The following is a 27,173-nucleotide window of genomic DNA, read 5'->3' as shown; positions in this document are numbered from 1 at the left end:
TTACAGTACAAGAATTTCTTTTAACTTTATTTTCACGTACAGTTTCAGAATATATAGAGCATAGAAAATGGTAATCATTTTAAAGGCATTATCAGGTAGAAAGAATATCCTAAAGTATGTCTGTCCTGTTAAAACTCTAGTTCACACTGGTTTGGCATTTTTCTTGGTGTGCATAACACTTCCCATCTGCTCTATGTGGCATCATGAGCATGCTGCTGTTTGTACACGGTGGTGTGTGTGCTTGTCACTTTAGTTAAGGGCCAGAGCTCTCACTGTGGAGTTAAGCTGTGTGTTCATGTATATATACATCCTTATTTTAAATGTCTGCTCTATAAATGACCTGAGCATTAACAAGGCGAGAAACTGAAGCAGCATCTCTTCAAGCCAGTGGCGTAACAGCTTAACTCACAATTTAACAGGACTCTCTTCTAGATATAACTTGAATCCATAGTTGCTTAGGAATTTCCCTTACTATTTCATGTCTGAATACAACTAGCAAAACACCTGCTAACAGTCTGTCTGCTTTCAACCTTAAACCTGCATCTGCTTATTTAAGACAAATTCTGCTTGCTAGCAGAATTCAGGTTTTGAATCTGAAATGTATTCAGCAAACTGTAGAAACACTTTTTTAAAAAGCAGGGTAGTAATTCTGGAAATGCAGAGTGTTCCCACTGTGAGAAGAAAGCCCTGACAAAACACTAGCATCATGCTAGACTGGGGAGTCTTGCTCAGACTGATGGGGGGGGGTTTACTATTATCTTCCAATGTGTTGTCCTCCATCTAATTTTTTAACAATCCTGTTGGGCTTTCTTTGCTCCCAAAAGACAAGTAGTACAAGCCAAAGCATTTTAGGATGTTCCAGGAATGGAGATGGAACTGTATGACTGTTACTCATGTTGATGACAGTTCCTACAGAGTTATGCACCTGAACTGTTATTTTCTGAGAAATCAAGGATCAGTTACCTGAAGGCATGGGTCAGACCATCAGTTGATGTATACTGCACTAAGTATCTACTTTAGTAGAGCTATACTACTTTGTAGTAACCAATTTTGTTCAACATTAAGTGTAAGACCTCATTCAAAACCTACTTACTTTTTTATTGCGTGTATATCGGGCCAGCTCTAGTGAACATACTGAAGTAACTGGTTAGTGCTTTTACAAAATCAAATCTATATTTAAGCATCGAAGCTGTGACTAACCAGAAAAAGCCACTTCATTCATTCTCCACACTGATCTCCCAACTCCAAAGTCACCAACAGCCAAAGCCAGTATTACACTGCTGAGCGGTTGAGCCTGCTATTAGAGTACAGATTTATCTCACAAAACGACTGCAAAATAAAAACCACCAAGTCATTTTATCTTGCAGAACTGGCCTGGAATTCATAAGCAAAGTAATCACACTCTGATTTGTTTAGTAGGAGTTCAAGTAAAATCCACAGTGGAATCTAGAATGAATTCTTAAAGGCCAATTTCCTAATTGGCAGACTCGGGGAATTGCTTTTGTAAATGACACATTAGCCATGAAATTGCTATATAATCAAAGCCTGGTGTGATAACCATGTTGAGTTTGGCTATAGAAACATGAATTTGGCTTTAACTGATCACCAGTTTGCTTGGAAATTTGCAGATGTAGGCACGGTAATGGTATTTTTTTCCTTTCCTTCCACAGAGACTATGCACAATGCAAAAATAAAGGGGTATGGGACTCGAGTGGGGTGTTTCTTACAGCCCAGATTGTTCCAGTCCCAAGTTGTGCAGTGGATTTGCTGGTAAATTCTCCTGCCAAAGGCTCTGTGTGCTTCAATTAAATGTGAAAGAGAATCAAGAGAATAATTTGCTGGATTACAAAAAAGGGTTGTTTACTTTTGCAAAGCAAGTGGTTTTAATAAAAGCTCGATGACACTTACTGCACATTATAAAGAGCAGAACACGAGTCCTCTGCCAGGCGCAGCGAGTGCAGCTTTGGCCTTTTATAATTGTTTGCTTTCAGTGTGATCTGGGCCTCATTTTTTTACTCCCCCTATATTTAACCTATTCCAAAGGGAAATATCTGGTCCAGGAATACAGGTAGCATACTGCTTACAAACTAATTTACATGGGCTCTATTTGTAATCCACTAGAGGCCAGGAATAAACTGTTAACGTCTAGTAAAGGGAAAACCATTTGTGATGATGAAATAGGTAAAAGAACCAGGGTATCTCTGTCCTGCTCAGCCCCTGACCTGGAGGTGCCAGGCACCCCTTAAACCTGCCATTTTGTTTAATTCTGTTTCATATCAAGAACACAGTACATTTGTAGAGAAACAATACCTTTACTACAAAACCATGTAAATGATTATATACAAAATGGTTACTGGAATTTGGTTTTGTACTGCAGTGACAAATGACTAGCTGCTTGACATTTATTTACGCTTTCTTAATACTAGGTACATAACACCACTGATCAGAGTAAAGGCAAATGCAATCCAAGCTAAGACGAAGGAATAGCCATACTGGCCTTTAGAAACTTCAATCCTATACTCATTGCTCTTGTGTAGCTCTTCATGCCTATCTGTATAAATGGAAGCTGCAATCATAACACACAGACCTGGGGGAGGAAGAAAATAATGAAGTTTAGCATCTTAAAATACTATCAATATGCATAACAACTATTACTCGCTGTTACTCTTCTGCCAGCTGCATCCAGCAATGCCCTTTTTTTGCAGACACTCATTTTCCATCTGCAGACTAAACCCAGAGTGTTTCAGGATGCATTTTCAGTTTCTTTGGCATGGATTAAATTTGAAGTCCTGTTCCGTGTTTATGTCCTTTGCAGTGCACACAAAATGATTCTAAACATCTGCATAGTTTTAAAAGCTAGCAAAAAATGAAGGGAGTACCTGCCTGTAACAACTATGGAGTTATCTAATTTGTCCATGAAGATCAGAATCTCAAATTCTTTCTCTTCAAAATCTAAATTACTTTATTCTGAGCAGTCATGTCATCCATGTTTTAACTGCCTAGAAAGTACAGAATAGGGCAGTTCACTGTTTAAACAAGTACAAAGTCTAAGCTATGGCCTCAAGAGCCCTCATTCAGCTCATTCGTTTTGGAACCTTTTTCCCCTTCCCTTTCCTACTTTTGTGTAAACATCATTAAAGTCACAAGTGTTGAAAAATCACTCACATGACAGGAGCTGGATAATAGAGGTTAACACAAATCTTTCTCCTTGCTTCAGACGGAAAAGTTGAAGAATGAAAACCAGAAATGCCACACAACAGAAAATAGTAGATAGGATCATGGTGGCCTGAACAGCCTGAATTGATTGGTATTCTGCAAAGACAAAAGCAGCCACAGTTAAAAATACAGTTTCTCTATTCACCTACTCCTGCAATGAGCAGAGGGGCAGAGCTATGCTATGGAAGCAGTTCAGCAGCTACAGCAAACCAGTTGTGCATGCATTGCTCAGAGCGGTTCTTCTCTGCTTCCATGGTATTAAAACAGTCAGAGGGTTAAGGACTTCTAAAAGCTCTTCGTAAAACTGCATAAAAATACTGAAGAGACTGTTTCTCCCCACCACATCCTTTACTACCATCAATGTACTAAAGGCACAGTGAAACTGCCAGGGGTCCCAAATGGCTTACAAACACAGATGCAGGCCTCTCACCAGCCTGGAGACAGCTCTGTCCAGTGAGATGGTAACCAGACAGGATATCCATGCTCGGCACGAAAGATTCCTTTGATTCAGGTTTTTCATCCTATTACTTTCCTACAAGAGCTAAAGTAACCAAAAATATGTAACTATCCATAGCTTCTTTGTGTAACTTTGCTGCAGCGATGCAGAGAAGATCAGCTACGCAGATGAGCTCCTCACAGCACCTCTCCTCTATCAAAGCTACGTTGTCAGTAGCTCTGGGAACAGCAGATGTACCTGAGCTACTAAGAACCTACCTAGTTTGGGTACCCAATAGCAACGAATGCACAGTAATACAGACATCAAATGCAAATGTGTTACATTTGTGTTAGCTTAAGTATGCCTCTGTGTAACAGATCACCTGCAGCATAGTATCATAGGATCATGGAATGCTTTGGGCTGGAAGGAACCTTCAAGGTCATCGAGTCCAACCACCCTGCCTTGGGCAGTGATACATATGCTCTAAGCCAACTTGATACTTGGAACGTTATGGGCACATGACTCTTCAAATCACCTACCTCTTCAATACAGAGAAAGATTGAAAGTGTAGAAATAAAGTAATGTAGCATCTGAGAATTCTTCTATGTTTGGTAAAGCAGGATATTAGGCTGTGCTGTACATTAAGTTCTCTCTGTTAAAACTGCACCCTGTGTTCTGATTTTCTTTCACTTCTTCCCTCATTCCTGTACGCTGCCAGTATTTTTAAGTTCTTCTTTGAAAGTTAAAGTTCAAATTCTGAGGCAAATTCTGTCACTTCAGGCACACTTTCAGATTGCTTCACTGTCTTTACCTGATCCATTTTTTCACAGAACCCTTCAGCGCTCATTGTTATCTGTTCACCTCTCTTGCCCTGGGCTCTCAAGTGCACCTGACAGTTCCCTCAGTTTTCCTCTCACAGAAACAATTGGCTTTTCCAAAATGAAAAGCCAGTACTAAAACTTTTAGAAGACCCAAGTAGTTAGAGCATGCGGATTTTTGAACAAATAGATTATTGACCCTACATACTTCATAGTGATTTCATCAGATCTCCTGCTAAAGGAACTGAGACAGGCACAGTGAGACACTCACCTGTGAACTGATCGGTAATGGCCATACAGGTGCTAGTATTTGTGGCACACATACTCCAGACATCTGTAGAAAAATTATCTCCTACCCACCAGGCCTGCAAAATAAAAGTAAAGGGCTCTTACAGGGAGAAAAAAACCACAAAACCAAACAAAAAACACCCACAACCAAAACCCACAAAATACAACAACCCCCTACCCACCCCAAGCTCCTTAGTTGTCTCAGTGTCTCCTGAGCAGATAGAATCACACAATAGAATCCCAGACTGGTTTGCGTTGGAAGGGACTTTAAGGCTCATCCAGTTCCAACCCCCTGCCACAGGCCGGGACACCTTCCACTAGAGCAGGCTGCTCCAAGCCCCGTCCAACCTGGCCTTGAACACTGCCAGGGATGGGGAAGCCACAGCTTCTCTGGGCAACCTGTGCCAGGGCCTCAGCACCCTCACAGGGAAGAACTTCTGCCTAAGAGCTCATCTCAATCTCCCCTCTGTCAGGTTAAAGCCATTCCCCCTTGTCCAAAGCCCCTCTCCAGCTTTCCCGTCAGCCCCTTTAGGCACTGGAAGCTGCTCTAAGGTCTCCCTGGAGCCTTCTCCAGGCTGAACAAGCCCAGCTCCCTCAGTCTGTAATCAGCTGCAACAAATTTCTGTTCAGTTTTGATACTTAACTGCTCAAACTAAATTTGACATCTAATGGCATTTTGGAAGAAAGGGTTGTATCATTAATCACATGTCATTTTCACTGAGACCTGTGTAAAGTAGAAAAGGGAACAAATGGCAATCTTTAACATCCCAAAGCACAAGGGATTTTCCACTGTTTGGGCAGAAATTTTGGACAGTCAGTGGCTGCTCACTCCTTAAGGTACCTAGACAAGATCTGCTTTGTTCCTCCAGACCCTGTTTAGGATGCACAACTCTTTAAAGGCCCAGCACATTTTAATTCACAGGCATTAAATAGCATGGTATGAAACAGAATCTATTGCACCTATGAAACAAGCTCTTTATACATTCTCTGGTTCCTGACACTGGATTGAATTAATCTCAGCTCAGCATAGCTGTGCTGTCGGTATGAGACTGCAGGATGTACACTATGGCATTTGACTGGAAATGGCTGGTGACAAATTAAGATCCTCCTGTGGTATTTGTACTCTGCTGTTTTAACACCACAAAACGGTGCTGCAGTGACTGAAGGGATTTGAACGGTAGCCTGGGAAATGCCAAGCACTCCACACGAGTGGCATTTCCTCAGGAAACCCATTCCCCTTCCGATAGCTACCCAGGCCTTTGCTTTCAATAGAGCTGAAAAAATACAGCTTTTAACTATGACTCCTCGTGGCATCTGCTGCTTAAACAGACACTCCAGACACCTCACAGCTTACTGTGCAGCTTTGCAAACAATACTGCAATAAAAACTACAATGTATTATGGTCATAGGCAGATGTGCAGAAGTAACACTGTGTTTTAGGAAAGAATATTGCTTTCTCAGGATGCCATTCATTTGGATTTTGCAGTCCAAGCTCAACATATCGTTTTTCAGCTCTGAGCACTATATAATCCTTTCAGAGTTATTTTCATGACTATAAAAAGCCTCTTCACAAGATAAAATCTAACAGGAGTTGCTTACACAGTTTAAGTTTGTAATTGTTTCAAAGTAGTTAATGGCACAAAGTAGAGTGCATGGGGTTCTATTTCTACAATAATTTGATTTGGATGTTAAGCAGATCTGAACTAAGAGTAAGTTGCTTTGTCCACTATCCCAGCTTTGTACATGCTTAAAGGAACAGGGCAAGACAACCTGCTTTGGTTCTCAATTCATGACCCGCTTCACTAGACAAATCAACCAGCTGGCTGAAAGATAACATCTGAGTTTGTACCATTCTGCAATAAAAAGCTGTGGGTAATTCATCATTTCTCTTGGAGCACGGTCTTGGAAAAGACTCTGGGATGCAAACCAGCTTCACTGAGCACAGTAAAGTATTTTCAGGAGACAATTTTTTTAATCCTATAAGCCTGTACATATATCAAACCTCTTAGAGAAAGCCAGGCTCCAGTGCACAGTTACAAGTACCAATCAGGCTGGCGGGCTGCTTTGGAAAGAGGAAAATTCAATTAAGAGCTGGATATAAATACTGGAAAGTAAATTCTTTCTGGATGCAAAAATAAAAAGGAAATTTGAAAAGAATGTAACATAAATGATTCTAAAACTTTGTGCTGAAAATGTTCAACTGAATGGAAACAGATAAATTCATGGTGTCTCTTTCATGAGTTAACTGGGCATCCTGGACAACCACTTCTGAGGCAAAGCACACCCTGACTGAGATTATCCGCATGCACTGACCATGAGCTATTTGATGGCATGTACTTGATCAAAAGGATGATAGATCCTCCCCATTTCTAGGTGAAGCAAGTCTCATAGCAGCTCCACCCTGCAAGCATGGTAGTATTTGTAAAGACAGTCCCTGGCCAAGTATCTTAAAAGGGAGAAGATGAGCTGCTTGACATGGGCTTAGAACATGACACCACATAAATGCACAGCAGGTACCTGTATAGTCCTATCCCTGTACATCATAAACATGCATACATAAACAAGGCATTTCTTCTACAAAAAGATGTAAGGAGACCAGTGTGCCCAACAAAGCTACACGCTTCCAATTAGCAAGTTGCAGGCAACTAGAGAAGAATAACTTCATTTTTATGAAGCAAAGAAATACCAGTGTGTTTGGGAGGAAAAGAGAAGAAGTGATACTTACATTGTCGATAGTTGAGATGAACAGCAGTGCTGCTGAGGTTATGTGAAACACAATAATGAATGCCAGAAGAATCAACATCCTTGATCTGTGGAGGCTTTAGTCTGAGATAAATCTATAAAACATAACAGCATATATGAACATCAGATTGACCTGTCACTATGCTGTTTCCCTGTGGCTGTGAGTAGTCAAGGCCAGTGTGAGGGGATTTCAGAGCGAGGTGCTGCTCGCCAGGAGCATTGTATGCAGTCTGAGCCCACAGCACACGTCCTGTCTCTAAAGAGAAAAGATTTCACTTAATCAGACTTTCCATCAGTGTAACAGTGTTCTGTTTGTTGTGTGTGATACGTAACTAGCATCCCTGGCGTTAAAGTGAACCACAACTTGAAATGAAGCCAAGAGGTGCATTTTGCAACCTGCCAGTGGGATGGCTGCAGTGAGTAAACACACGGAGAAGTTTCTTTCTACATGCTTCTTCAGCAAGAACAGAACTCATTCATGTTGACTTTTAGAGAAATACTTTTCAAATTACAGCCTTGCTTGCGTGTGATGGTAGAATTTCCACTGGGTATAGTAAGGTCTTGTTTCAACCATGCTTTCAAAGTAGGAAGAAATGTGGATTTCAAAAGGATGCTTTTAGAACAAAATTCAGTGCATGAAGAACTAACCTCCTAGATTTAGTAGCAGCTATGCCCTACCTTAGGTCTCATATAGGTTGTCCTTTGTTGATCTAGTTACAAGTTTTATCCACTGATGAATGACTGAGGGCTACCATTTTCTCCAGCATATTGCTCTGACTGTTAGGGCTGAATAAATCCATTAGTCATGTAATCATCCAGTTAGTGATTTTATGTTCAGTCACTTGATACTCTCTCCAGTCTCCCTAGTATCTTCATACCTTATCTAAACCATTTATTACCATTATACATCTCAAATGAAAAAATAAAATAAGAATTCTTATGTACAAAAGGAACCACAGCTTTATTTGGACTGGAATCCCCAGGAAATGTGTGGGCAAGTAACAAATAGGGTGGGGAAAACTACTGTTACTCACACATAGAAATGTAAATTGCTTGGTGTATCTACTCTCTTTTCCTTGTTGTATAAAAATGCTCATTAATGTATGCTATGTTCTGTAAGGAATCTGCAAGTCTTGCAGATATTTTCTCTGCATTTAATGTGCACTCTTCTGTAGCGCACTCTGCATGTTATCACTCATCTGCACATTTCTCCACTTCCTTTGGACACATTCTGTCAAACAACCCCATTCACACAGCAAACAACACAGCAAACACCCAAAGGTAGTTATGATGTTTTTAGGACTTCCACGATTTTTCTCATGTCTAACCTTCTCTCCCCTACTGCCACTTACTAGAATCATGAACCACATGGAGAACTGAACCAAATAAAAGGACTACGTTGACAGCACTTTCAAAGCAGCTCCACTGGCATTCTCACCAGGCCAAAATACAACTACGCTGCAAAACTTAAACAAAAAGGTGACAGACAGCACATAAACACGCTGAATAGGGACTAGGAGTTCCAGACTAATCCTTTACATGGCCTTTCACTGCAGCACAGCATCACAACAAGCACGAAGCCAAACAGCACTAAAGTGCTTTTGGGCAAATGAGAATTGATCAGATAGATAACCTTCTATCCATACCTGACTGGAATGACTGTATGGGAAAGCTAAGTCAGATCTGAAAATAAGGAAAGGAGCTACTTGAGTTTTTATTCTTTCCCATTTTCTCACTGTTAAACTTTGCTTTCTCCAACACAACTTCCTCCAAAGAGCCAATTCCATGGGATGACTCAAGATGCTCTGTATCCAGTTCTGCTTCTAGAAATGTCATTCATGACTCTTTATTGAGCCTTTCTTGAATGAAAGGAAGGAAGAAGGAAAAGAAGATGGTTTTGTATAACACCATGTCAAACTGCTTTCATTGTGAAATGTACCCATCTTCACCCAGCATGCCCTGGTCTTGTGGTTGTGGTTTTTCCGAGCTTCATTTGTTGCACTGATGGTATCTAGGGAGACAATACTGCAACAAGCATCTGCCATGTAAGGAGAGAGAATCAAACTGTATTCGGTGTTATTTTAAGAATAACAATACAATTTCATCTTATTACATGAAGCATCATAAAGTAGAGAGACAGAAAAATGTAACCTAATGAAAACCAATCATGGAAACCAAGACTTGCCAGCACAGAAATATTCACTTCATCTTCAATCAAGTGGATGCTTTTGTTTTACTGCTTTCAGCCATAAACAGAAGTGTTTCTGACAGGATGGATAAACATGTATGGGTGATGAGGAGAGGACATTTACTTTTTACCCAAATAAAGCCAAGATTGAATGAAAGAGCTTTTTGTTTTGTCTTTACAAAAAGATAAAGGACAGTAATAATAGTTTGATGTTTCTGTTCTGAAGAACCTCCATAACAGCCATTTTTAGGCACTTCCTCCTGACCCGCTGGCAATGGCTCCCTTTATGAGCTGCTACAACTTCTGTGCACACAGTGCTACAACAGGTATACACAGTTATGAAAATTAAGGACACTGCAGGAAAGGAAGGAGACAGATCAATTCCAAGTAATTAATACCAGGAAAAGACAACAAGAACTTGTCACCCAATCTGTCAGGCCTGAGCAGGGATCCCAGAGGTGCGCAGAAAGATCTGTGGGCTATAATCACTCCTAACAGTTTCTTCTTCCCAGGGAGACCCAGAGAGACTCTGGCTCATCACAGCCTGCGCATAGAATAATGAGGGGAGGAGGGTCTTCTAGCCAAGCTCTGTGTAGTCTGTGCCCAGGACACAAAGAGCAGCACCCTACTTCTAAGATGCAGCCAGCAACAATGCAGAAGCTCCTACCACAGTATCTGCATCCCTGTTGAGGTAGAAATTCTGGACTTCATCTCTGAGAGGGGACTGTCAGCAACCAGTCCTCCTCCACTGCAGACAACACTGAAATTTAAAAGTTTGTTTTGGAGACTCAAGATCCTTCCACTCCTTCAGCAAGAAGCAATTCCTTCCCAGATTCTCTGAGGACAGCCTGCCTGGGTACCAATCCAGGGGCAGGCAGCTCCTTCCATCTCTATGAGCAAGGGAAGGGCATAGTTATATTTTCACATTAAGAATTTCTGAGAACACTCTTTGCATTCAGAATTCTTACTTTAGTAATTTATTACTAACCAAACGCTTTGGTAACATCCTATTCTGCATACTAGCTGTGGTCCTCTATTTCTTATTTCACCATGAGCTGCTTCTCAAGGGCTCTCTTCAGGTTCATGATTGTTCCTGGTTCTTTTCCAGCACCTAAACCCCAGCAGAAGCAGGGGTTGCCACACCAAGAGCACAGCACCGGGCAGTGGCTTTGCCTCGTGATTTCAAAACAAGAGTACCTGCAAGAACAAAGAAGCCAGCACTGCTGTCTGACCTGGCTGAACTAATCCTGCTCAATGGAGCAACCAGCAATTTGTGTTTGATTAAAATCCTATCATCTCTTACATTTAATTTGTGCAGCCACAAGAAAATATTGCTTAAAACGGGTTGTTCGTAAGAACAGAAGATGCATTTTAAAATCACATCAAGGAATCTAGTACTTTGTACTACTGCACAGAACAAGAATCTGCAAACAACTATATTAACAAGATGCACAGACATGGTCAGACTCCTCAAGTAAAACTTTGGTATCAACGTGTGATATAATCAGGGACGCTATAGTACTTTTTCCATTGCTGTTCTGTAGCCCTTGGAAGCACAGCCCTGTTACCAGTGCTAATACACGCTGCTATGAAAAGGCTTCTTGCTCTTACAGAACTCTTGCTCTTAAATGAACCGTTGTTCAATTCTTCTGTTTTAGTCTTTTGATCATAAGTAAGAATATATGTATGGATCAAAACAAGTTTCCTGGGCAGAGTAATTTTTTACTTTCTATCATTTGCAGTAATATTCACTGATAGCCACCATGCTCTCAAGCCAAAGGATTTATGATTTTTAAGTTCACTGCCTTTAGGGATGGTTAAAGTCTGGGATGATGCAACAGATCCTGTTCATCATTCTCCAAAGTGGTTTGAATTGTTTTAATAGTTTTTACACACACACACAAAAAGCTTTTTGGACAGACTATAGTTGTCTTTTTAACAGAGATGATAGAGCCACTCTACTCAGAAGTATGTGATGAAAAGACTAGAGGCAACAGTCACAAGCTGCAACAAGGAATATTCCAATTGTGAAAAATGTATTAATTATATTCAGTGAGCATGATTAAGTGCTGGAACAGGGTCAGTACTGGAGATCCCACAAGAGGCTGTGGGATCTCCATTCTTGGACATCTTCATAACTTGACTGAAGCAAGGCCCAGAGCATTCTGAAGGACCTCCTGAGGCCCCTTCCAGCTCTGCCCTCCTGTCCATCTGTAACTGTTTCAGGAACCTCCCTGTAGTAATGTCCAGCAAAGCTCTGACAAAAGAGAACATAAAATTCGACTCAGCTCGTCACATGTGACATCACAAACAGGTTTGGGGGTTATAGTAAGAATGACATTGGATGTCAACATGATGCTTCATTTGCAAGCCTCAGCATTTAATACCACTTCACAAAGTAGGTTGTGAGGCAGAAACGTACAGGTACAGGTGAGTTAGAAGTGTAGACTGCCACTGAAACCAGGAAGAGTAAGTTATGAGAATCCTACTGAACACATCCAGATTTGCTGTGGTAATAAGGTTTCCCACAAATACCATTATGCTGGAGGATACTTAAACAAAACACATTGAAAACAGAAGAGCTAGTTACATTAACAACAAAGATTTTTTCAATTAGTGCAGAAGAATTGTTTCTGGGTAATACTCCAGTGCTACCTTATTTTGCACAGGGAGAATAAATGCAGCAGTCACACTTACCTTTAATCTTTTCAGTAATGCAGACTATTGGAAGCAGTAATTTACATGCTGATTATGAGAGCCTGATGTGCTCTACAAGGGGTGGCTAAGAAGGGCCTTTGCTACAATCAGAAGGCAAGTGCCTCTTAGCAAAATACATCAGTATGACAATGGCAGAACTGCACAGTACAAACAGTATCCAGTCCAGGGTCCCAACATTCCTGAACTGCAGTAAGCAAACATGTTACAAATCTGGATTGCCTCCGTATGCCAAACTCCACACCCCTCTGCAAAAAAAGCCTCAACTTATCTCCAAGAGAAAGTTTATCTTTAATGTCCACCAGTACAAAGAGGAATGCCAAACTGATTTTTTTCTGCTGTTTAGTACAGCAAGCAACCAAAGAAGAAAACTCTGTCTTTGACAGTTCTTAGCAGAAAGTTCATCACTACTTTCCAGTCCAGCTGTCATCTCCACAGCCCAGGATTTCATTTCTTCCCATGCAGTTACGTTCTGCTGCCAGGCTATTTCTCATGTTTGGTTTTTGCAACCAGAGAAACTTGTACGTAGTGAAGTGTGTTTATCCTGTGCTCATTTGCACTGAGAAGGCTAAAGCTTATCCTACAACATCATCTGCTGCCCTCATCTCCTATGATCAAGTCAGGTTTTCATATCATCTTCAGCCGAGCCCATGTGTGAAAAACATCTCAGTGCAGACAATCATGGTTTACAGTCCAGAAAAACGGTGCAAACACCCACAGCAGCTCCTGCTCTGTGCAGACCAGGGCTGGAGCTGTGCAGGCTGCTCTCACCCACACCTAGTGTGCTGAAGACACACCCGACAGAAGGGGTAGAGGATCCTGCTGAACGAGTTACCATACCTGCAGCTCTCTGCACTGACACTCTTCCTTGCAACTAGACCAGCAGGTCTTTGGGCCATCAGTAAGCATTCCATTCTGCTGAACTTTCTTGAAGTCACTGGTGTAAAACTGAATCAAAGCAAAGTCTTCTTAATCATCAATTCCTCTGCCCCTCAGTGCTGCAATTAAGACTCTATATGTGAAGTTAGAAGAAAAAGCTCGTATACTGGTGGTATGAGAAGTCTGTCATCTTGTGATGCATCATAAGATGTTTGGATTTACATGATAACCACTTTGTTTTGCTCAGCTTTCTTGTGCCACATCTCGCAGTGTCTCATGACAGAGAACTTGGGAGTTGGCTCATGTTTTGCCTGTACCAACGTCTCTAAACTTGCATAAAATTCTGAATTCCCTGGCTTATAAGGAACAGAGTGATACTGTTAAATTTTTTTTTTCTCCTCCTTTACCAGATATGAAGGGCTCTGTTTTTCCTTTGTGATTCTCAGAACTGGAACCAAAAGTGAAGTAAGTTCAGCCACCGGAGTTTCTCCCGAACTAACAAAAGCTTTGAGGATTCCAACAATCCTTTAAGGCCTAAATATCAAACAACATAAAGGACAAGAAAACCAGAAAATTTAACACCAAGGAAAAAATTATACCAGTCGAAACACCTTACTCCAATTTCATTATTCCTTCTGCATGAGCTAATCGAACAGCTGGGAACACCAGCATCACAAGGTACATTTTACTGAGTGCTATTGCTTAGAATGAGGCAGGTAATACCCAAACTCTTACACTTTCTACATTTGGCTCTGTCAGTGTTCTGCAAGGTGACTATTGCTCTGCCCCTATTCACAGTCTGTGGTATCTACATTGATCCATCACCTAAGTGATTTCCACTCATTTTCAGTTGACCTGTCTGTCATTTTTTGTGCTGCAGGGTTAACCTTGGCACGTGCCCGAGCTGCAGGGCCAGCCTGACACAGGTGCTCAGGCCAGCAGCCCATCCTCACTGTCCTGCACACCCCCGTGTGATGCTGTGCATGTACCCCAGCTGTGACACATATCTGGATCCTTTCCGTGTCAGCTACAGAAGAATCCTATCACACAAGGAGAAGTCTGGAACGGATATTTTCCCCATGTCATCAATGCATATGGAAAAGGACAGAAAATACAACTAAAGCAATCTAGTTCTATTTTAGATGCTGACTTGGGAGCTTTACTTTAAGGAACCTTCCTTTAAATATTTCATAGGACAGGAGTGCTAATCTTGAAGCTAACATGTAGATTTATAAACAGCATGCAAAGGGTTTGCTGCCAGTAATATCTGAACAAGGTATTGATAGTTCCCTGGTGCATGAAGTGAGCTGCTACTGTTGGAGTTCACAGGTGCACACACTACATAGAAAATGAGTTTTCTCTTTTATTAAAGTCTTATTTCTAAGTGTAATTTCTTAATCAATAACGTAGGTCTACCAACAGTTGTGGAAGTCTGTGTATTTATGCTCACATATTCTCTGTTCTCAAGGGACCTAATGTATTGTAGAACTGGACCCTCAACAACCTATTCTTTGTGTTCAGATGTAGATTCAAATTCTGACCTGGTTTCATGCTCAAGTATTCCAGAGCTACAGTCAATACAGAAACACCATGTCCTCTTTCAACCAGGGATCTCTTTAGCCAGCTAGCAAACCTCTAAGAAGTCCTGGTTGGCTCTGACTAGACTTCTACAATACCGAATGGGCAGCCGGAAGGGAAGTGCAACAGTCCACGCAGCAGACAGGCTCCCACCCAATTGTTTCCTGGCCTGAAGCTAAGCATGAAGGACAACGTATGCTCTTCAAGAAATAAAATTTCGAGCCCCTGCTTGACGCTGGACTTGGAATCAAGAGAGCTAAGTGTCCCATCAGCCCCTAGAAGGCATAGACACCATCAGCTCTTTCTGCTTACGAGCAATCACTTAACTGAGAATGCACTCGAGCCCACAGCCCTTTGTGCCACCTATTTTATGTGGAAGGAACAGAGCTTGTCACTTACACTTCCAGCTGCTTTTCAAAGTCCTTCACCACAAAGCAAGGAAATCAGAAGGAAGTGAAACAATGTTCCCTGCACGCAATCACTGTATGTAGGCAAAAAACAAAATAATCAACACAGCAAAAATTAATTCACAGTATTTTCTGGAGCTCTATTTTGAATTACACTGTTTGTGCTTTTGTAACTCAATGGCAGAAAATGAAAGTAGGGTCATTCTGCCAGATCTACATTTGCTGGTGCCCTTGCAACAGGCTGTGTGACGACCCAGCAGCACAATTAAGAGCCAGTTGCCTTGTTGCATTTTGATAGTGAAAGACAGGGGCTTGGAGACAAACTGAGAAGACTGTCTTGAACAAAACTAGGTATGACCTAGTTTTTATCCAGATTCTTTCAGAGAACCTTGCCTTGCAACCAAAGCCCTGAGGTCTGCTTTTTGTGTGCACCAAGATAAACGTGCACCTATAGGTTACCAAAGCCTTTTGTTATGATGGTAGTTGGGTGTTTTTCCATCCTACAGGTTCTGTGTGGGACTGCCTGCACCACAGTGGACTCTGATGGACGTTCTTGGCCTATGACCTATGTGTGAGGGGATTCTGAAGCACCCTTCCATCTCCTTCTGAATCTATTTCATAAACACTAACTCTTAGCTCCTCCTCAGAAACACTACCCAGTTACCAAAAGTAGAACAGACCATGCTTACAGTTAGGCCTGGCAGATCCTCCCTGGACTGCTGTTCCTTCTCACCCTGTTCACATTAGATCTATGCTATTAAGCCAGAACCTTAAGAGTTTGGGAAATTATAACCCTGCTATTCCCATACATTTCCAAACAAAAACAAGAAAAAAACTGCAGCAAAAATGCCTTGAGTACTGAGACCCAAGGAAGCTGCTGGTTCTAATTTCTTAGGAATGCTTTTAATAAGGTTTTGACCTAGGGATGCCAGCATTGCTGCTACTTCTGTAACTCTGACAATAATTTATTTGCAAACAAGTTCAGACTGGGTTTAGACTTGCCCTACCACTCCTTTCACTGTGGCCCTTCTGTGTGCACTGCAGGGGAAAGTCACTCTGCCATGAAGCCTTTGTGGGCAGACTGAGCAGCAGAGAACAGGCAGGACCCATGGGAAAACACAAACACAATGCCATGTCGAAAATAAGCCTTGTGATGTCTTACCTGAAAATCAAGCTTAAAAGACTCAGAATAGATGTATTCAAATACTCCAGTAAAACCTGGGAGAGAAATGTAGCAGCTACTACACGCTGAGAAGTCAATTTAGCAGGTACAGAAGCCAGCTACCTATGCTGACAGACCCTTGACTACAGGCACATTTGAATAATAAAGCTGCCTGTTTTCAAAACTGCTCTTTAGACAGGTTTGTGTGTTCAGCAGAAAGTCTGTCCTCCTCTAACAGCACAAACAGCATCTTCCTCAGAAGTAAATCTTCTCTATATTCTTCTTTTTCCCTAAAGCACTTTTTCTTGTAACTGCCCTTTTACATTAGATCATCATAATCTCAGCTTTAACCTGTTCTATGTCTGCTTCTAAACCCCAACACAACCCACAGTGGTGTGAGGAGGGACACCTTATCTCTAAATAACACCTGACATGGTTACACTTCATCTCGAATTCTCATCACAGTCATTGCTTGTGCCCTCCACTGTCTGCTTGTCCACCTTCAGTTTATGCTGAATTCACAAGTCTTTGGGAAAACTCTGCCAAAACCTGGTCTTTAATGAAAGCTACCCCATGGAAGCAACCTGTTCAAGAGGTCAGTTCTCAAAGAGCATACATTGGTTGAGAAAACCCAGCAGTCATTTGAAAGAAGGAATTGCTTGTATACTGTAGTTTCTCATTTCTTACAAAACATAAATGCTTTCACAGAGGCATCTGCAAAACATGTTATGAATTGTTTGTAACCTGAAGTAGGTATGGGTAGAGCTTAATTGTATGCTTAGAAATTGAAAAAAAAGCACACGTCAGGCGTTCAGTGCATCCTCTTCTCAACCAGTCTGCTTTAAGTTGTGCACCAGATACCACCTCAGTATGAACAAAGTTGTGGTATATATTAAAACCTTCTTAACAGTGAAGCTGGTCTAAAAGCACTAAAAGCTTGTTTTCCTAAGCTAAATAGGACAAAAACTTCTTGTTCTGACTTGTTCATTTTCAAAGATCAAGACAGACTGGGGATATACTTGCTTGCAGGTCAAGGCAAACACATGGAAGGAAAAAGAACTGTTTAACCTAAAGATGAAAATAAATGGCTATAAATCAGGTGTAAGCACATTTAGGATGGAAATTACAACTCACAGAGCTTGCCAAGTCCTGGAACAACCTTACAATCACCACAGCATGGGAAAAAAAGACCTGCCTCCCCAAAGGGGGATTATGTGATCCTATGCTGGCAGGGAAGGAGAGCTGGTGACCCGAGAAGTCCCTCCAGCTCTGCACTCCTGGGAAGGCGATCTCACAGTCTCTCTGAGGTCTCCATGCCTTTGCAACATGCTTTTGCATAATACCCCAAGCCCCTGGCACTCTGCTGAATCCTCTCCTGTCTTTGAAAGACTTCAGGTAATGCTGGGAGCAATGCTGACTGTTGATCTGTACAGTGGAGTAATGCAGGCGGTGACCATGGGACTGATGACACACCAAGGGAGGATTCGTTGCTCAGGTGGGCAACAGAGCTACAAAGAGTTAGCGAGACCTGTCCCCCTTTACTGAGGGTGACCGAGGGGCCGCCGGTGCCTCCCAGTGCTGAAGACCAGCAGTCAGGAGCCACTGAGCTCTTTGCAGCCTGAGGGCACAGGCCTGCCGCCGCTCAGGCAATCAGCCAGCTGCACCACGGCACTGGTACAGGGACATGGGCTGCACCAATGAGCTATTCAAGCTATGAGAAACCTCTTGGGAACCTGCTTCCGAAGCAAATAACTGAACCGAGGTGTGGCCTGGCCTCACCCCTGCTCAGTCACTGCGTGGCCATATTTTGGTGTCAACGCTGTCCCCGCTGAATACCTCGGCGGAGCAGGGAGGGACAGACCAAGTGTAATACCAGAATACTAGACCTTTCCATCAGGTTGACAGATTAAATGTGTCCTCAGTCTGATCCAATGAAAAACAAACAAAAAAACCAAACCCAGAACAAAAAGCACACCTGCAGCATTAATTCTAGGCATTAATTTAGTTCTGAGAGCAAATCTCAGACCCTGAGCTCTACTGACTCCAGATAGCTGCTTATCCAGGGATTATTCCAGATACAACAGAACAGCTCGAGTGATTTATGTTGTTCCACCTAATTAACCAACAAACAAAGGCAGAAAAGGTTTGTCTCTCCAGATTGAAAGCAACCCGTTTAATTCAGTAGAAATGAAAGCTGATATTGTTTTAACTTTGGCAGATGCTCTATGGAAATTGCCAGCAATTAAATGTGTTACATTCACTGTTGCGAGATTTTCAAACTGCTTGTTTTGCTTTGGCTTTGAGTAGCTCTGAATTGAGAAAATTTTGGCTTTAGTTATTTAAGAGTTTACACATCATCTATCAGGAGTGTGAAAATACATCTCTATTGACTGCACATAGTTGGCCATAAAATAAAAAAAGCAAAACTCTTTCACAACTACCACTACTTTGTTTCACAGCAATACTGTAGCATGTGATCGGATTTAATACTCAGCCTACCTTCAGAATGGCATTCAAATCTGCAACTAGTGCAATCAAAGTAAAACTTCAAGGTGAATGACGTGAACGTTACCAGCTCAGGTGGAAGGATTTCTAACCCTTGTTTCATTGCACACTTGAGCACACCAGTTGCACTGCTCTTGTACACGCTGGCTGCTATATGGATACAGAGCCCAGACACCTCCTGCTACTCCCTGCACCAACTCTGCTTCACCTCCGCTCCACCTCGATCAGGCTGGCTGCCCGTACAGTCACGCTATAGCTTGGGTCAACCAGCTAAGCCACAGCACCAGGCAAAGGGCCTGTGATAACTGGGCAGGCTCAGCCAGCTTGCTTCAGCTCTACATTAGACTCCTCTGGCCGTCTCTAGATGCTGGTTTCTTTCTGTGATTGAGTTATGTGGCTCATTTGTCGCTTCTGTGGATTAAGAATGTCAGCCTGAGACTAAACAAGTCTGCAGACCGACTGCAGGGACCACCATCAGCACATGCACCTCAGCAGGGGTATCGGGGGACTTTGGAAGGCCACCTTCTGCCTGGAAGAAGGCCATCATTTTGATGTATTTCAGCACACTCAACACCTGCATTAAACACCTGAGAGAGTGTTCATACTGCCCACCTTGGCTGTTTGTGGCCAAACACAGCGTAGTATTTAGGGATCAGTGAGGTAAGCCATAAATATATATCCTATAGCCATCTCTAAGGGGTGTTTGAGTCAGTCCACTTTCTGCCCCACCTACAGACTCCTGTGAACATCTCTACACAGCCAGAGGGTTGTATTTTAAGGTCACACCCAAATTGTGAGGCTTCACTTGGCATGCACCATCAAACCTGCCCATGAAACTTCATAGGTAAAATAAAAAGGCATAATTAAGTTTTCCCCATTCAGTGAAGAAATAATAATTCCTTTGATGGATGAATTCAGGCCATGAGGCTTTTCTTGAATCCCACCCAGCAAGATTTGTTTTCTAAAAATGAAGATGCTTATCTTCCTAATGAAGTCATGTGCATCACCTGACATACTGAGATCTGCTTTACAAAATTATCTTCTTTCTAAAATAGTAAAGCTTTCTAAAAACCAGCAAAGACTGAGATCCCACCGCAGAGATCACTTGTTTGCTTTGAGCATCCAAAAAACAAACAGATCCTAACAAGCACTGAACAGCTCCATGAATGGAATTCCTTAGTGCTGTGCTTATGCTTCCCCTGCTTTCCCTCTGAGACCAAGCTGATTTCAATAAAAGCTGTGCATTCCTTTCTACTTTCAAATTTGGCTGTGCTGGAGGATCTCATGGATTTTATATAAAGTGTTTGTTACACTTTGGAGTAAATATCTTCCTTATTGGTTCCTGTTTAACACACGGCCTTATTCTGCTGGGTCTTCTTCCAACAGGAACATGGCAGTAAGACCTGGAAAGTACATCTTCTGCCAACTAGCAATAGAAAAGATCTTGTCTCCAGAGACCTACTTATCTCTGTAATTAAACACATTCTTGTACTGATTTATGTGGTGGTGTCATGTCTTACATGATGCTCAAGACACAAATGGAACATGAAGAGTAAGTGGAATACCAAAATACACACAAACCACTGAGGTGAAAAGGGAAGAGTCTCCTTGTGCTGCCATCCATCTCATCTTCATATGGACAGGGAAACAGCATTATGAAAGGAGACAGACTACAAATAATATACTTAGTAAAGTGAAGGAGGGTCTTGCTTCTCTAAATATCCATATTGGACTTATCAGTACAACATTCTTCTAATTACTGTATGAATGTCAAACTCAAGATGGAAAACAACCTTGAGACAAACAAGACAACAAAATAAAAGCCATCACAATGGAAATAAGAGAAAGGTATGAGGCAACTGTGAAGCAAGAGATACTAATAAATCAAGGGGTGAAGAGTGCAGTAACTGAAGCTGGTACAAGATGAAGGAAAAGATGTTAATTTTTTTTAATCAGTTTTGGCCAGAAACAGTAACTACAGCATCCAAGGGTCAAGACACAACCTGTGTCTAAGAGAATGACATTGTAGCAGCCTTCAGTCTTGATCTGCTCAGTCTGTTGAACAACCTCCTTTACTAGCAAGGTTTTGAATCTGCATAAGCAAATGGAATACGCTGGTTTCCTCACTAGCAGATCCACAGCATAATCAAGGCTGGTTGGGTACTTATGATAGAAGTGTTTCCAGAGACCACAAATAAAGAACACACCACCAGTAGTGTCTTGTCTGCTGCCTTGTCTACTGACAGTACGTTGTTTTTATTTCAAATTACATTAATAGACTCTTTTCCTCCCCAAATGAGCACACTAACAAGAAACTGATGACCTCCTAAGAGTTTTCATGGTATTACTGCATTTCACCTGGAGTAAATGTTGATGGCTAGCAGCAGAGAAATTCCTGCTTTCCTTGCTCGGCGGACAGATGATCTGGTAACATCCATGTCAGCCATGCAGCTGACATGATAAAATCTGTACACATCTTTATTCAGCATGGAGGATGACTCTTTCCCCAGGTATCCCAATGGTCTATTCTCCAACTTCATTCTACAAGCTCACAAGGGGATGCAGAGGATAGAAGTTCTTTCTTCAAATGTCTCTGAAGCAAAGGTCATGTCCTTACATCTTATACTGCATAAATTCACATCAGCTTCTGATGAACACGTTTTCCATTGTACCTTTGTTTCCACTCCCACTTTGATTTCACCCACTGTGTAAGTACCTATACCCCAGCTGCATTCCTTAGCATGGCATTTAATTTGTCACACGCTCTCTTACAAAAAATGTAGCTGGGCTCCCCAATAAACTGCAATTGACTTTCCTCCCCTCACTGCACCTCAGGCCAGCACTGCCCCACCATTTGTGTGGGTTCCTGCCTGTCCGTGTCTGCAGCAGCTATTATCTCAGCTCCAGCAGCCCAGCCCCACAGCTCTTCTCCTGAACCACCCTACCTGCCTGGACGACAAAGCCTTCAAAAGCAGCACAGAGAGCAGGTTTGGATGGAAAAGCCATTATAGACTATTTTATCTGACAGAAAAAAACCCATCTGCTCAGGCAGGCAAGAGGGCTTGTTTTACATAGTTAACATACCAGCACTGTACGTACGGAGTCTGAAAGTAAGCGAAGAGAAAGTGCTACTTTTTCTTTTCCGACGGAGATCAGCCAGCCTGGTTGGCTGTCTACTTCTAAAGTTCCTAAAGAAAACTACTCAAATCTAGCATGTATTTTACAGCTATTCAGTGGATTTCTTCACAGCCCTCTATCAAGTCAGAAGATTCTTCTAACATGCTCGACTGCAGTAACTACTGATCATTTACATACTACTCCCAGAGGTTGGGAAAAAACCCCCACCTTTCTGCACCACGTGAACAAAGTATTTCTGCCAAGAAATTAATGGAGAGACCAAACTGCAGGTTTCTTGGAGGCAGCATTTGGAGTCGGAGTAAGCCATGGGCACGTCTGCCAAGGCAAGGGCATTGGTGCACTGCTCCTCCTAGAGATGTCCAAACAAGGAGCTGACCTCTAAAATCCAACGCTCGGTATTACAGGAGAGCTGTGCTACTGAATGTAGCCTGCCTGGTACCTGGCACATAACCTCTCGGGTGGGAGTTGGACCTTACACACAGAAAAGCCCCACTAGTGAGAAAGAGCCTGGCTTATTAGAACTGCAGTTTGACTCAAGTGGAAAAACGCTTAACGCTGGCAAAAACTTCCTAAAGCGAGATCTGCACTGAATTCTGTCCAAGTTATTTTCCTTCCACTAGAGGGGGGTCAGCGGCCAAAAACGCTCACCCGCAGCGGCGGCGTCTGAGCGCCGCACGGAACCATCCCGCGCACACGGCGAACTTCCCGCCGCCCTCCCGCACCCCTGGGCCGCCTGCTCTCGGCGCAGCCCCGTCGTCCCGCCCTGTCCCGCTCCCCGGTGCCGAGCGGGACCCTGCCTGCGGCGGGCGCAGCACTCCCCGCCGCCGTCCGAGCGCCCGCCGGCCCCAAGAGACGGCTCGGCCGGGCGCCCGCCGTCGTGCCGAAGTGAAGTTTGTTTCGCAGCAAATAAACTCCTCGGGTTTCACGTTTACCTCGGGGTTTTTTGGGGGGTTTCCTCCTCCCCCGGATGGCACCGGCCACCCCAGCCCCGGCCCGCTCAGCCCCCCCCCCCCGGCCGCGGCTACTCACGGGTCCGGCGGGCAGCGCTCCGCGCGGGCTGCGACCGCGGCGGCCTCCTGCAGAAGTGATGTCAGACGCGCTGGGTGTGGGGAGAGAGTAATTCCCGAAAGTGCCCCTCGCCGCCCGCGGAGGCAGAGGTGCGAGTGTGGGTGAGGCGAGGGAGGGACGCGGCGAGCACGGCAGCAGCTTTTCCCCGCCCGTTTCCACGCCGTGGCGGGCGGGCACCCCGGCGCGCCGCCGCCCGGCCCTCCCCGGGGGCGCTGGGCCCGCCGCTCCCTGCGGCGAGGGCTGGTGCCGTGAGCGCTGCCCCGGCGGGCAGGGTCCGGGCCGCACGGGATGCCACCAGGCGGGCGCTTGTTCCGCTCCCCGGGCGGCTCCCGCCCTTAGTCTCGGCGGCGTTAGGTGAGGCGGGAGCGGGCCGGGAGCCGGCCCTGTCCCTGCCAGAAGAGCGAGTGCTTCATACCCGGAACGCGTGAGGCGGCGGGGGCTCGTCCCGCCTCAGCACGGCGAGGAACGGTGGTGCCCTGCCAGCTGCCTGTCAGCCTCCCGTCAGCGAGGGAAGGGGCAGTCGGGACAGTGCCCGCCGAGCGAGAAGTCTCCCCGAGGAGGACGGGGGCAAGGCCCGGGGCGGAGCCCCCACTGGAGCCGTCTGTGGGAAGGGAACCCCAGTTCCCAACGCGGCCGGGGCCGAGTCCCGGGAAACCGGGCGGGAGGCGGGGGTCAGCGGAGCAAAGGCGCCACTTCGCGCCGGCGAGTCCGGCCCCATGAGGGTGTTGCGTAACCCGCCCGCCGCGGGCGGCAGCGCGGCCCTCCGCGGCGCCCCCTTCTGCCCCTCAGCGCGGGGGGCGCAGAGGGAACGGCTCCGGGCACCGGCGGCGCCGCTGAGGGGCGAGCCCGAGCCCGCCTCGAGCGGCTGCGAGCGCCGTGTTAGAGCCTCCGTGGCGGGAAGCGAAGCGCCGCCGGGGCTCCCCTCACAGGAGTCGCGCCTTTTCCACCAAGGAGATGAACTGCGTGTGTGTGGAGAGCTGAGGTACAAAGTCATCCCCGGGCAGCCCAGGTGAGCCCCGGGTGACTGCTCGCACCTCACGAACCTCCCCTCTCCTGAAGAGGTTCGCTAACCACCGTTGCCACTAGCAAGCGTCAGTAATAAACTGTGTCCATTTTTAGCTTAGTTTTCACAAACTACGTGACAAAGGAGACAAAATAATGACCATTGCCAACTGGGTGATGTGATTTACTCCTGCTCGCAAGAAGAATGAAGACTGTAATTCAGCGTTTTGGCTTCCTTGCAGGTTCGAGCGTTGGTACAGCCTCTTGGCTTCCTCAGAGGGCCAAAAGGTCTCACCTGCTGTTCAGGATTAGCTTTTAGCACTGTGTAAAGTTGGTGAGGAAATGTAGCTGTTCCGGTGCAGCTGTCAGACTGGTTTATGTTTGTTTTCTTTTGGGTCTTACCTTCTCTTACAGTTCTGCACAAGTTGCTGTTAACGCTTGTTTTGGATGTTACCTAAAACTCAACAAGACCATGGATCTCTGGATTGAGACCATACGTGCCAGTTTATGGGCAGTGTTTCCCAATCCTAGAGATTACCTGTTCTGTAAGAACTGCGGTGAATTCCGGTAACACCATCCCTATTCCTAAAGTCTTCACACAAATAACAACTATTGCGTCGAACAAAACACTGTGTTGGTTACTACTGAAAAGCTAGTTGCATGACCTTACTTCGTTGCACCTTTACCCCTTCTGAAGTGCAGCAGTGGTGGCCGTATACAGCTGTTAGGAATCTCATCTGTTGCTATAAAGCAGAAGTACAGAATCACTGTGAAAGAATTACTTTGGCAGCCAAAGTGCCACCAACTCCACCAAACACTACAAGCAGTTCTACCAGACTAAATGACATTTGGTGGCATGGTAATCCCTTTTACAGTACCATTTTCACTCTGATATTAGCTTTAGCTCTTACAGCTACCAAATGCCAAAAAAATTCTTGTGTTCACAAATCACTTCAGAATCAAACACAAAAATAGCCAGTGCCATAAATGGTCCCCACAGTTCACTGAAACTTTTGGTTTCTATATCACAGAATCATAGAATAGTTAGGGTTGGAAAGGACCTTAAGATTGCCTAGTTTCAACACTCATAAATTCCAAGTTTCTGGGTAGCAGGGACTGGCACAGACCTCGTAGCTGCTTCCTTTGTACATCACCTATTTTCTGGTAATTGCCTTGTGGTTAGACTGGAATAGGAATTCCAAGTGGCTCTCAGGGGAGATGCTCATAACTTTGGGGCTGAAGGATCAGAAGTGAGAAACTTCAGAGTACTGGGGGAGGAGGCTGCCCTGCCTGTTCATTCCCAGGGATTTCAGGAAAGAAAGCGGAACCTTGGCCTGAACCAACCACTGTAAGCATAAGCAGCCTGACTTCCACTGGGCTGAAGCATTAGGGCTGAAGTCACTCAAAACATTCCCCTCATACAGAGCTGAGTTTGCCAGTGGAATTGTGGTATGAAACAGAACACTTGATTTTTAAACAAAAGAAGTTGTTGTTTACAACTTAAGTGACAACAAAGAGGAAAATTGACTATTGTACTTCATCATGTACTGCATCAAAGGCACTGCTTGCTAATAAGTGTAAAATACTGCCCCATAAGAAAACATTTACTGGTAAAAATAATCTTTCTTCTCCCTCAATTTCTCTTACTTGTGTTATTAATTATTGTATAGCTGTCATCCATTTATCTTAGCTAGAAGCTAAGAATAAATATCTTTAAAGCAATGTCAACACACTGCCAGATCACTTCAGGCTTTTCCTGGAAACAAATGATGCAGGTTCTGCTTTTCAGCCTTGTGTTAGACTGATGTGCTTTGAGTGATTTTATTTTTTTTAATGCAATGCTAAGTATCTGAAAGTGGTGCTGACCTTTTTCTTGCCTTCTCCTTCCCGCATTTGCATGAAGGATGACAGTATGAAGGAAAAGGTGGCATATCCAGGTACCTCCTTCTGCCTTGGTCAGCTTATCTTGAGAGAGAAGCTATTTGAAAGCAAAGTTACTGACAATGGAATTCATAGCGGGCAAACATAAGACAACCATTCCCTGCCAGTTCTTCCTGAGTTTCTTGCTGTATGCTAGACTGTATCTCTGAAACCAGACAGAATTCATAAATGAACACATGTATCTCTCCCACTTCCCACTACCAGCTGTTACACAGTGGACACAATTTGACTGTGTATTTGAGATAAGCCTTTTTTTTGGTAGTTACAATTCCTTTTTATGCATGAGAAGCTTTCAGAGCAAGGTCTGAAAGTGCAGGCTGAGTGGCCATCATGACCAAGAGAGACTGAATAATGGATATAGGGACTCAAATATCGATCTTACTGGCATTATGTGTATGCATTGAATGTTGAAAGTTGGATGTGAAACAGCTGACAGACAATTTGCAGATATGTAAAATGGGGCAGTGGCACAAGTGTTGATCTGATCAATTCATAATATAATTATTGGAATAATAAGTTGGTTGGTTGGGGTTTTTTTACATTTAGTGACAGTTTAGGCCTTATCACACATCTGTCAAAATGAGCAAACGGTTTTAGTATTTATGTAGCTGGAAAGGGTCAGGGCACACTTGCTGCTTTGCAGTGAGGAGTTGTAAGTAAAAACACAGGCTAACAAGATCTTTGGTTTTATCTGAACAGGAATAGGAGGGAATCTGCAAGAAAGGAACCTCGTGATTGCCAGTGACTCCAAGAAGAGAAGCTTCAGACTGAAGGAGCAGCCGATCAGTAGGTAATCAAGTAATTACTTGCCCAAATCTTAAATGGCTTCTGATAAAAATATCTCTGCCTAGATAGGCTGCAGTCTGCCCTCTCTCAATGTGGAAACACTCTGCAAAAACTCCTAATAAGAGGAACTTAAGGCAACCTTGTAATAACCAATCTGTGCTTTGTAACGATGAAAACCAACGTACCAATGACTTTTAGCACAGGAACAAAATTGACACTGTATTTTTCTCCAAGAATCTGTGTAAGAATCCTCCAGATTATTGATTCAGAGTACACAACACTTACCAGACCCTTTTCATGCTTA

The 27,173-nt window shown here is 43.7% G+C and overlaps 1 protein-coding gene across 2 annotated transcripts; it reads right to left on the bottom strand.

Annotated features, from left to right (window-relative positions):
* EMP2 (epithelial membrane protein 2) lies at positions 1-23,678 on the bottom strand. 2 transcript variants are annotated; one of them, XM_030484591.1, is made up of 6 exons: positions 23,556-23,678; positions 23,102-23,171; positions 7,484-7,595; positions 4,742-4,835; positions 3,166-3,312; positions 1-2,587 (listed from the first exon to the last, which is right to left on the bottom strand). In XM_030484591.1, the coding sequence occupies exons 3-6, from the start codon at positions 7,559-7,561 to the stop codon at positions 2,403-2,405; spliced, it is 504 nt and encodes a 167-aa protein (XP_030340451.1). In that variant the 5' UTR covers positions 7,562-7,595; positions 23,102-23,171; positions 23,556-23,678; the 3' UTR covers positions 1-2,402. The 2 variants fall into 2 exon arrangements, with proteins under 2 accessions (XP_030340451.1, XP_030340452.1); XM_030484592.1 differs by lacking the exon at positions 23,102-23,171 and having other exon boundaries at positions 2,293-2,587.
* Between the last annotated feature and the right edge of the window lie 3,495 nt (positions 23,679-27,173).

The sequence above is a fragment of the Strigops habroptila genome, chromosome 4, assembly GCF_004027225.2.
Source record: "Strigops habroptila isolate Jane chromosome 4, bStrHab1.2.pri, whole genome shotgun sequence".
Taxonomy (NCBI): Eukaryota; Metazoa; Chordata; class Aves; order Psittaciformes; family Psittacidae; genus Strigops; species Strigops habroptila.
This window is presented reverse-complemented; position numbering and strand designations above follow the sequence as displayed.